General features: G+C 43.0%; 1 protein-coding gene across 1 annotated transcript; it reads left to right on the forward strand.

Moving 5' to 3' along the window:
* The first annotated feature begins 828 nt into the window (after nt 1-828).
* Nucleotides 829-12,139, forward strand: kcnmb3 (potassium calcium-activated channel subfamily M regulatory beta subunit 3). The gene is made up of 4 exons (XM_090183053.1): nt 829-1,057; nt 8,342-8,545; nt 10,141-10,315; nt 11,744-12,139. The coding sequence occupies exons 1-4, from the start codon at nt 972-974 to the stop codon at nt 12,137-12,139; spliced, it is 861 nt and encodes a 286-aa protein (XP_090039179.1). The 5' UTR covers nt 829-971.
* Nucleotides 12,140-12,191: the final 52 nt, after the last annotated feature.

Here is a 12,191-nt window from a genome sequence, read left to right on the forward strand (position 1 = left end):
TGTCCCACACACCACCTGCCAACCCCTCTTTTACACTACTGCTACTCTCTGTTCATCATATATGCATAGTCACTTTAACTGTATGTACATACTACCTCAATCAGCCTGACTAACCGGTGTCTGTATGTAGCCTCACTACTTTTATAGCCTCGCTACTGTATGTAGCCTGTCTTTTTACTGTTGTTTTATTTCTTTACCTACCTATTGTTCACCTAATACCTTTTTTGCACTATTGGTTAGCATTTCACTGTAAGGTCTACCTACACCTGTTCTATTCGGCGCACGTGACAGATAAACTTGGATTTGATTTGATTCCTAATGTTTGGTATACTCAGTGTATATATTTAGATTGTCATTGGATCAGATTTTCTGTGACACACAATAGCACCAGCTACATGTAATACTGAACTAAATTAGCGTATACCTCTTTCCATAACAATGAGCTTATCATGGACAACAAGGTGTGGTGCTGCTAGCTTTGGGTCCAATGGGAGATCATTAGCATCTTACCTGGCTGTTTCTATAGAAACTCCTGGGAGCAGGTGGAGAGGAGAGGGGAGGATGTTTTACGCTCACCTCTAGCCTTGGCGAACGGCAAACACAGGGAATTCCCTCCAGTATATCTCTGTCAGTACATAGAGCCGTCATCATACAGTCATCATGCTGCTTCATTAAAGAGTAGAGCTGAGGAGAAGATATGAGAATATGCTGTAGGACCATTGGAAAAGCTACTACAGTGTTTTCTCAACCTTTTTTAGTGCCAAGTACCGGCAAGCTAGATCGTTTCCTCCTTTGGGGAAAACGTACATTTAAACTAGCACAAAAAAAAGACAAAATCACCGTCAGCTAGCTGAACATCTCAGGGACTGCTGAGCATCATACCGGGGACCGGAGCTGGTACTTGGGCCAGAGGTTGACAAACACTGGGCAACCAGACTACAGGAAGTTGTTGGAGTGTTTGAAAAGCAGGAATGTTCTTGAACACAGCCTCACCTCGGAAGTCTTTTAGCGTCCCCATTAGCATCAACCTGCAGGGTGCACGGAGGCGACAGACACGGTAAGACACAGGTTAGCTAGACTGATCCCAGATCTGTTGGTGCTGTCTTGCCAATGACCCTAAGAGTTGACAAGATCTGTAAGTAATCCCTAACTTGGTCCCAGATAGGTTAGGGATGACCTAAATAATGTTTTTGAATTTAATTGAAGAATCAATGGGTGGGGATTTCTGAAACTGGAAGGTGGGTGAGCAAAACTGTATATCAAAGCTTCCTTTCTGCAAGTGAGACTTCCCATTACAGGGAAAACAAATACAATTCCTAGAAAGTGTTTTCGAGTGGTGGTTCTGTCTATCCTAATGTGCTCAAGCGATTATTTACACTCTACTTTACATCCCACAAGTTACAAGGTAATGTAAAGGAACACAGAGTACATCAAACGTCTCTCGCAGTAATCATTCTGATGACCCCAGTTGATAAGATTAGAGCAGAGGTTCCCAAACTTTATTGCGTCGGGGACCCCCTTTGTGATTGCAAATTCATTAGGGACCCCCCTCATATCAGAACAATAGATAAAAGATAAAGATGACAATACCATACACAGTTTTACCATGACTTCTGCATTGCATGGCCGGACTAATCAAGTATTTTCTTGCAGTTTTAGTTCATTATGTTCCAAACATAATTATGGGGAATTTAGTGTGTGTGCCTATGTGTACAGAAGCCCTAGAAGCCCAAGGCAAAACATATCAAATAAAAGTAGACTCTTTGAGTCTATCCCAAACCTTAAAGGGCAATTCTGCCACTTTTCAACCTTTTCAACCTGATCGTCAGGTTGAAGCTGATCTTCCTCGCAGTGGCAGACCACGTGTAACAACACCTGCACAGGATCGGTACATCAGAACATCACACCTGCGGGACAGGTACAGGATGGCAACAACAACTGCCCGAGTTACACCAGGAACGCACAATCCCTCCATCAGTGCTCAGACTGTTCGCAATAGGCTGAGAGAGGCTGGACTGAGGGCTTGTAGGCCTGTTGTAAGGCAGGTCCTCACCAGACATCCCCGGCAACAACATCGCCTATGGGCACAAACCCAATGTCGCTGGACCAGACAGGACTGGCAGAAAGTGCTCTTCACTGACGAGTTGCGGTTTTGTATCATCAGGGGTGATGGCGGATTCGCATTTATCGTCGAAGGAATGAGCGTTACACTGAGGCCTGTACTCTGGAGTGGGATCGATTTGGAGGTGGAGGGTCCGTCATGGTCTGGGGCGGTGTGTCACAGCATCATCGGACTGAGCTTGTTGTCATTGCCTGCAATCTCAACACTGTGCGTTACAGGGAAGACATCCTCCTCCCTCATGTAGTACCCTTCCTGCAGGCTCATCCTGACATGAACCTCCAGCATGACAATGCCACCAGCTCGTTCTGTGCGTGATTTCCTGCAAGACAGGAATGTCAGTGTTCTGCCATGGCCAGCGAAGAGCCCGGATCTAAAACCTATTGAGCACGTCTGGGACCTGTTGGATCAGAGGGTGAGGGCTAGGGCCATGCAGCTGTTGACCACACCATATACTGACTGTTACTTTTTATTTTGACCCCCCCATTTGTTCAGGGACACATTATTCCATTTCTGTTAGTCACATGTCTGTGGAACATGTTCAGTTTATGTCTCAGTTGTTGAATCTTGTTATGTTCATACAAATATTTGCACATGTTAAATTTGCTGAAAATAAACGCAGAGGACGTTTCTTTTTTTGCTGAGTTTATGTGAAAACGGCGCATTTCTACGTTTTGTAGTTCAAAAGTTCTACCCGATGACATCATCAAAAGTTATTTTTTTTTGTTAAACAGTGATTTTTAAACACCGAGAATCAAGGTGTTGTAGAGAGCAAGAAAATACTCTTCCTCTGGCTAGAAACGTGTACTTTTAATCCTACCCTGGGATGTCACAGAGAAGCATTTAAAAAGAAAATGTAAGCATTTTTTATCTATTTAACCACAGATCATAAAAACACGCCCGTTCTCACATACAGTGCATTCAGAAAGTATTCAGACCCCTTGACTTTTTCCACACTTTGTTACGTTATAGACTTATTCTAAAATGGATTCAAAAAAAATTGCTCATCAATAAATTTCTTCTACCAGGTGAGTTGACTGAGAACACATTCTCATTTGCAGCAATGACCTGGGGAATAGTTACAGGGGAGAGGTGGGGAATGAGTGAGCCAATTGTAAACTGGGGATTATTAGTTGACTGTGATGGTTTGAGGGCCAGATTGGGAATTTACACAGGACACCAGGGTTAACACCCCTACTCTTACAATAAGTGCCATGGGATCTTTAATGACCTCAGAGAATCAGGACACCCGTTTAACATCCCATCCGAGAGACAGCACCTTACAGAGGGCATTGGGATATTTTTTTTAGACCAGAGGAAAGAGTGCCTCCTACTGACCCTCCAACACCAATTCCAGCAGCATCTGGTCTCCCATCCAGGGACTGACCAGGACCAACCCTGCTTAGCTTCAGAAGCAAGCCAGCAGTGGTATGCAGGGTGGTATGATGCTGGCAATATCTAGACACAATAACCCATGTTTTTTAGAAATGTTTGCAAATGTATACAAAATTTAAGACTGAAATATCACACTTACATAAGTATTCAGACCCTTTACTCTGTACTTTGTTGAAGCACCTTTGGCAGCGATTACAGCCGACGCTACAAGCTTGGCACACCTGTATTTGGGGAGTTTCTTCTCTCCAGATCCTCTCAAGCTCTGTCAGGTTGGATGGGGAGCGATGCTGCACAGCTATTCTCAGGTCTCTCTGGAGATGTTTGATCGGGTTCAACCCCGGGCTCTGGCTGAGCCACTCTAGGACATTCAGAGACTTGTCCCGATGCCACTCCTGTGTTGTGTGCTTAGGGTCGTTGTCCTGTTGGAAGGTGAACCTTTGCCCCAGTCTGAGGTCCTGAGCGCTCTGGAGCATGTTTTCATCAAGGATCTCTCTGTACTTTTATCCATTCACCTTTCCCTCAACCCTGACTAGTCTCCCAATTTTAAAAATGTCTCTCTCCAGAAATAAGTCTCACTGTTGCCGCCTGCTACCGACCCCCCTCAGCTCCCAGCTGTGCCCTAGACACCATTTGTGAATTGATCGCCCCCCATCTAGCTTCAGAGTTTGTTCTGTTAGGTGACCTAAACTGGGATATGCTTAACACCCCGGCAGTCCTACAATCTAAGCTATATGCCCTCAATCTCACACAAATCATCAAGGAACCCACCAGGTACAACCCTAAATCTGTAAACAAGGGCACCCTCATAGACGTTATCTTGACCAACTGGCCCTCCAAATACACCTCCGCTGTCTTCAACCAGGATCTCAGCGATCACTGCCTCACTGCCTCATTACCCAGGCCTTGCCCGGGTATCCTGGAAGGATATTGACCTCATCCCGTCAGTTGAGGATGCCTGGTCATTCTTTAAAAGTAACTTCCTCACCATCTTAGATAAGCATGCTCTGTTCAAAAAATGCAGAACTAAGAACAGATATAGCCCTTGCTTCACTCCAGACCTGACTGCCCTTGACCAGCACAAAAACATCCTGTGGTGGACTGCAATAGCATCGAATAGTCCCCGCAATATGCAACTGTTCAGGGAAGTCTGTCAGTCAGGAAAGCAAAGGCCAGCTTCTTCAAGCATAAATTTGCATCCTGTAGCTCAGAACTCCAAAAAGTTCTGGGACACTGTAAAGTCCATGGAGAACAAGAGCACCTCCTCCCAGCTGCCCACTGCACTGAGTCCAGGTAACACGGTCACCACCGATAAATCCATGAGTTTCGAAAACTCTAACAAGCATTTCTCAACGGCTGGCCATGCCTTTCTTCTGGCTACTCCAACCTCGGCCAACAGCTCCCCCCCCAATCCAGATAGCAGATGATCTGAAAGAGCTGCAAAACCTGGACCCGTACAAATGAGCTGGGCTTGACAATCTGGACCCTTTATTTCTGAAACTATCCGCCGCCATTGTCGCAACCCCTATTACCAGCCTGTTCAACCTCTCTTTCATATCGTCTGAGATCCCCAAGGATTGGAAAGCTGCCGCAGTCATCCCCCTCTTCAAAGGGGGAGACACCCTGGACCCAAACTGTTACAGACCTATATCCATCCTGCCCTGCCTATCTAAGGTCTTCGAAAGCCAAGTCAACAAACAGATCACTGACCATCTCGAATCCCACAATTCTCCGCTGTGCAATCTGGTTTCCGAGCCGGTCACGGGTGCACCTCAGCCACGCTCAAGGTACTAAACTATATAACCGCTATCGATAAAAGACAGTACTGTGCAGCCGTCTTCATCGACCTGGCCAAGGCTTTCGACTCTGTCAATCACCATATTCTTATCGGCAGACTCAGTAGCCTCGGTTTTCCAATGACTGCCTTGCCTGGTTCACCAACTACTTTGCAGACAGAGTTCAGTGTGTCAAATCGGAGGGCATGTTGTCCGGTCCTCTGGCAGTCTCTATGGGGGTGCCACAGGGTTCAATTCTCGGGCCGACTCTTTTCTCTGTATATATCAATGATGTTGCTCTTGCTGCGGGCGATTCCCTGATCCACCTCTACGCAGACGACACCATTCTGTATACTTCTGGCCCTTCCTTGGACACTGTGCTATCTAACTGCTCTTAAACGCTAGTAAAACCAAATGCATGCTTTTCAACCGTTCGCTGCCTGCACCCGCACGCCCGACTAGCATCACCACCCTGGATGGCTCCGACCTAAAATATGTGGACATCTATAAGTACCTAGGTGTCTGGCTAGACTGTAAACTCTCCTTCCAGACTCATATCAAACATCTCCAATCTAAAATCAAATCTAGAGTCGGCTTTCTATTCCGCAACAAAGCCTCCTTCACTCACGCTGCCAAACTTACCCTAGTAAAGATGACTATCCTACCGATCCTCGACTTCGGCGATGTCATCTACAAAATAGCTTCCAATACTCTACTCAGCAAACTGGATGCAGTTTATCACAGTGCCATCCGTTTTGTTACTAAAGCACCTTATACCACCCACCACTGCGACCTGTATCCTCTAGTCGGCTGGCCCTCGCTACATATTCGTCGCCAGACCCACTGGCTCCAGGTCATCTACAAGTCCATGCTAGGTAAAGCTCCGCCTTATCTCAGTTCACTGGTCACGATGGCAACACCCACCCATAGCACGCGCTCCAGCAGGTGTATCTCACTGATCATCCCTAAAGCCAACACCTCCTTTGGCCGCCTTTCCTTCCAATTCTCTGCTGCCTGTGACTGGAACGACTTGCAAAAATCGCTGAAGTTGCAGACTTTTATCTCCCTCACCAACTTCAAACATCTGCTATCTGAGCAGCTAACCGATCGCTGCAGCTGTACATAGTCCATCGGTAAATAGTCCACCCAATTTACCTACCCATCCACATACTGTTTATATGTATTTACTTTTCTGCTCTTTTGCACACCAGTATCTCTACCTGCACATGACCATCTGATAATTTATCACTACAGTGTTAATCTGCAAAATTGTAATTATCCGCCTACCTCCTCTAGCCTTTTGCACACAATGTATATAGACTCTTTTTTCTTTTTTTCTACTGTGTTATTGACTTGTTTATTGTTTACTCCATGTGTAACTCTGTGTTGTTGTCTGTTCACACTGCTATGCTTTATCTTGGCCAGGTCACAGTTGTAAATGAGAACTTGTTCTCAACTAGCCTACCTGGTTAAATAAAGGTGAAATAATTTTTATTTTTTTTAAATCAGACCAGAGAATCTTGTTTCTCATGGTCTGTTAGTCCTTTAGGTGCCTTTTGGCAACTGCAAGCGGGCTGTCATGTGCCTTTTTACTGAGGAGTGGCTTCCGTCTGGCAATTCTACCATAAAGGCCTGATTGGTGGAGTACTGCAGAGAAGGTTGTCCTTCTGGAAGGTTCTCCCATCTCCACAGAGGCACTATAGAGCTCTGTCAGAGTGACCATCGGGTTGTTGGTTACCTGCTTGACCAAGGCCCTTCTCCTCCGATTGCTCAGTTTGGTAAGGCAGGGCTCTAGGAAAAGTTTTGGTGGTTACAAACTTCTTCCATTTAAGATTGATGGAGGCCACTGTGTTCTCGGGAACCTTCAATGCTGCAGAAATCCTTTGGTACCCTTCCCCAGATCTGTTCCTTGACACAATCCTGTCTCGGAGCTCTATGGACAATTCCTTCAACCTCATGGCTTGGTTTTTTGCTCTGACATGCACTGTCAACTGTGGGACCTTGTATAGACAGGTGTGTTCCTTTCCAATCAATTGAATTTACCACAGGTGGACTCCAATCAACAAACATCTCAAGGATGATCAATGGAAACAGGATGCACCGGAGATCAATTTTGAGTCTCAGAGCAAAGGGTCTGAATACTTATGTAAATAAGGTATTTCTGTTATTTATTTTTTAAGACATTTGCAAAGATTTGTAAAAACCTGTTTTCGCTTTGTCATTATGGGATATTGTGTGTAGATTGATAAGGGGAAAAAATATGTAATACATTTTAGCATAAGGCTGTAACTTAACAAAATGTGGAAAAAGTCAAGGGGTCTGAATACTTTCCGAATGCGCTGTATGTAGACACTGGTTTGGTGCTGGAGATAATTAATATTTTATTTTATTTTACCTTTATTTAACTAGGCAAGTCAGTTAAGAACAAATTCAAATTTTCAATGACGCCCTAGGAACAGTGGGTTAACTGCCTTGTTCAAATATGAAGTTGACAAGTGGCAGAATTGCCCTTTTAAGCCTTGAATCAAAGTTTATTGGTCGTGTATATAGATTTGTAGATGCATAGGTTTTGTTAATATCCAATAGTTCAGTGCCATCTAGCAATACAATAACAATACACGCATAATCCAAATAGTTTACCAATATCAGAACGAGCAATGTCAAAGTCCGGAATATATACACTGAGTGTACAAAACATTAAGAACACCTGCTTTTCCCATGACAGACTGACCAGGTGAAAGCTATGATCCCTTATTGATGTCACTGGTTAAATCCAAAAGGACTTATTTTCCACCATAATTTGCTAATAAATTCATTAAAAATCCTACAATGTGATTTTCTGGATTTTTTCCCTCATTTTGTCTGTCATAGTTGAAGTGTACCTATGATGAGAATTACAGGCCTCTCTCATCTTTTTAAGTGGGAGAACTTGCACAATCGGTGGCTGACTAAATACTTTTTTGCCCCACTGTATGTGTGTTCATTCATGAGCGTGTGTGTTCATTTGCGTGTGTGCATTCATTCATGTGCATGTATGTGTGTGCCTATGACAAAGGGAGATCCTCCACCCTTTGGCGGCGAGGGAGCAGGTGTGGCGGAGAGGAGGGTACGGGCGCGGAGGGGAGAGGGCCAAGGCTCAGGTGACGGCCTCCAGTGTGGGGGAGGACAGAGCCATGCTCATGGGCTTCAGCATGATGGCCTTCTCTGTGCTCATGTACTTTCTGATCGGGATCACTCTGGTTAAACCCCACCTAAACAGGTAAGGTAGGCCTCTGTCAATAAGACGTTTATATATGGAGCAGAATCCCTATCTGGTGAGTGGACACAGAGAGCTGGTGGTTTTGTACACTTACAATAGGTTATGTTTCTAAGAATCAATCATATGATTCTAAGAATCAAAATCATCTGGGCTGAATTCGTAGGAGATGACTGTACTGTACCTTATGATCATCTTCAAAGTGAAGAATTTGAGTTAATACAAGATGGCTTATAATGTAAGATAACTTCAGTAACACTACTGTAGGTGTCCTTGTGCATGCATTCATAACGCCTTTATAACAGCTATAGAAAACATAACATTTGTCATAAGTTGTCAGGAATTGTTGTAACTAGTTATGAGAATCCCCACATGATGTTATAAATAGTTATAATTGGTGTTATAGGTGATATTTCATACTGTTGTCATATGCTCTAAGGGAAACTGTTAATAACAACTGCTATTACATAGTCTGCATGAAAACGTATGTCATATGTTATTATTACATGCTACTCATAGTCTACATACAAGGTATTATATCACGTTATTAATTAATTTACCAACCTCTGTGTCACATTACATTGAATGGAATAATGGGCATCATAACCATGTCATATACCCTTATAAAGTGTGCACAGACACTAAGTAAATTGACATTCATTTGAGGTGTTATAAAACCGTTATGATTTTGCTTATACCATAGGATGAGTTGAGAGTATTACAAAACATAACCATTTAAAGAATCTCTAAGACATATGGGCAAAGGGGAGTATAGATGTACTTATGATTTGTATTTATTTTGACAACGAGACAACCACCAGTATATGACAACAGTATGAACAGTCATCAATAAACCAATTATAACTTGTTTTATAAAATTATGTGGAGTTCCTCAGAACTAGTTATGACAACTTATAACAGCTTATGACAAATGTTGTGTTATATAGCTGTTATAAAGGTGTTGTGAATGCATGCATAAGGACAGCTACAATGTTACCATAACTTCTCATCAGTGGTGGAAAAAGTACCCAATTGTCATACTTGAGTAAAAGTAAAAATACCTTAACAGAAGATGACTCAAGTAAAAGTAAACACCACCCAGTAAAATACTACTTGAGTAAAAGTATTTGGTCTGAAATGTAATTAAGTGTCAAAAGTAAAAGTATAAATCATTTCAAATTCCTTATATTAAGCAAACCTGAAGGCACAATTTTCTTGTTTGTAAAATGTATGGATAGCTGGGGCGCACTCAGACGCCATTTACAAATAAAGCGTTTGTGTTTAGTGAGTCCTCCAGATCAGAGGCAGTAGGGATGACCAGGGATGTTCTCTTAATACTGTAAGTGTGTGAATTGGGCCATTTTCCTGTCCTGCTAAGCAGTCAAAATTGAACTAGTAGTTTTGGGTGTCAGGTAAAATTTATGAAGTAAAAAGTACATTTTCTTTCGGAATGTAGTGAGGTAAAATTAAAAGTAGTAAAAAATATAAATAGTAGAGTACAGATACTTATAAAAAAACTACTGAAGCGGTACTTTTTAAAGTATTTTTTACTTAAGTACTTTACACAACTGCTTCTCATCAACTGCTGATGGTTTCAGTGACTGGCATGAGGAGGCCAGCTGCTTGCTGGTCCAGGTTGATGTTCTGGATGAGTGGGCCGACTGCAGAGGGGTCAGCACTGCCCCATGCCTGAGGGTTCTGGTCAACCTCAGTACCTCTGGACAGAAGGCTCGCCTACACTACGATGAAGAGTCTGTACTCCTCAACCCTGAGGTACAGTTGAAGTCGGAAGTTTACATACACCTTAGCCAAATACATTTAAACTCAGTTTTTCACAATTCCTGACATTTAATCCTAGTAAAAATTCCCTGTCGTAGGTCAGTTAGGATCACCACTTTATTTTAAGATTGTGAAATGTCAGAATAATAGTAGAGAGAATGCTTTATTTCAGCTTTTATTTCTTTCATCACATTCCCAGTAGGTCATAAGTTTACATACACTCAATTAGCATTTAGTAGCATTGCCTTTAAATAGTTTAACTTGGGTAACCTTTCCACAAGCTTCCCACAATAAGTTGGGTGAATTTTGTACCATTCCTCCTGACAGAGCTGGAGTAACTGAGTCAGGTTTGTAGGCCTTCTTGCTCGCACACACTTTTTCAGTTCTCCCAACAAATGTTCTATGGGATTGAGGTCAGGGCTTGTGATGGCCACTCCAATACTTTGACTTTGTTGTCCTTAAGCCATTTTGCCACAACTTTGGAAGTATGCTTGGGGTCATTGTCCATTTGGAAAACCCATTTGTGACCAAGCTTTAACTTCCTGACTGATGTCTTGAGATGTTGCTTCAATATATCCACATAATTTTCCATCTTCATGATGCCATCTATTTTGTGAAGTGCACCAGTCCCTTCTGCAGCAAAGCACCCCCACAACATGATGCTGCCATCCCTGTGCTCACGGTTGAGATGGTGTTCTTTGGCTTGCAAGCCTCCCCCTTTTTCCTCCAAACATAATGATGGTCATTATGGCTAAAAAGTTATATTTCTGTTTCATCAGACCAGAGGACATGGCTCTAAAAAGTACAATCTTTGTCCCGATGTGCAGTTGCAAACCGTAGTCTGTTTTTTTTTATGGCGGTTTTGGAGCAGTGGCTTCTTCCCTGCTGAGCGCCATTTCAGGTTATGTCGATATAGTACTCGTTTTAATGTGGATATAGATACTTTTGAACCTGTTTCCATTACATCACTTTCTGGAATTTTCCAAGCATTTTAAAGGCACAGACAACTTAGTGTATGTAAACTTCTGACCCACTGGAATTGTGATAGAGTGAAATTATAAGTGAAATAATCTGTAAACAATTGTTGGAAAAATTACTTGTGTCATGCACAAAGTAGATGACCTAACTGACTTGCCAAAACTATAGTTTGTCAACAAGAAATTTGTGGAGTGGTTGATAAATGAGTTTTAATGACTCCAACCTAAGTGTATGTAAATTTCCAACATCAACTGTAGAATAAAGGCCACCAGTGACTGAATGTCGCTAATATGAGAAATTTGCTTCGGTCATTAAGGAGAAGCTTCCATCCAGAGTGACTGGTGTCTAGCTTATGTGCATTAGTCATGCGTGCAAGTCATGATATATATCAGACTTAGATAATATAAACAAAATATGTATACTATTTTTCCCTTATCATTGCAGTGTTTCTACATACCCAAATGTCAAGTAGACAGGAAAGTCCTTGTGGGCGAAGTGCAGAAAATCCAAAACACTTTGGAGGAGACACAAGGCAGTGAGTTGCGTTGTCTTTCCGACCCCAGAAAATACCCAGAGGACACCATTTTGAAGAGGAAGTACACGTTAGGCCTTGCCCTGTGGTCTCTGCTGTGGCCCAGCTTGATGCTGGGTGGGGGAGCGCTACTGGTGGGCCTGGTGAAGCTCAACCAGAGACTGGCACACCTCTGTACGGAGCTGGGTAATGAGGTAGCAGGGGGTAGGTTGACAACGATGACAAATACCCAAGGCAAACTCTATCAGCTCCTTAGGTGGTCTGGCTCTGGACAGCACTCACCTATGCAGGATGACTCAGTGAAGTGATAGCTGACAGTGGCTGTGTTCCAATATGCAATAAGTGTACTACAATGTGTAT

The sequence above is a fragment of the Oncorhynchus mykiss genome, chromosome 8 (assembly GCF_057628025.1).
Source record: "Oncorhynchus mykiss isolate SJ-2025 chromosome 8, ASM5762802v1, whole genome shotgun sequence".
In the NCBI taxonomy this organism is placed as follows: domain Eukaryota; kingdom Metazoa; phylum Chordata; class Actinopteri; order Salmoniformes; family Salmonidae; genus Oncorhynchus; species Oncorhynchus mykiss.

Excerpts from the sequence above, each read along its gene's own strand:
- kcnmb3 (XM_090183053.1), top strand. The coding sequence starts at position 972 with ATGTTCTTGAACACAGCCTCACCTCGGAAGTCTTTTAGCGTCCCCATT. Across the intron at positions 1,058-8,341 it reads GCACGGAGGCGACAGACACG|GGAGATCCTCCACCCTTTGG; the intron begins GTAAGACACAGG and ends CCTATGACAAAG. Across the intron at positions 10,316-11,743 it reads CTGTACTCCTCAACCCTGAG|TGTTTCTACATACCCAAATG; the intron begins GTACAGTTGAAG and ends TTATCATTGCAG.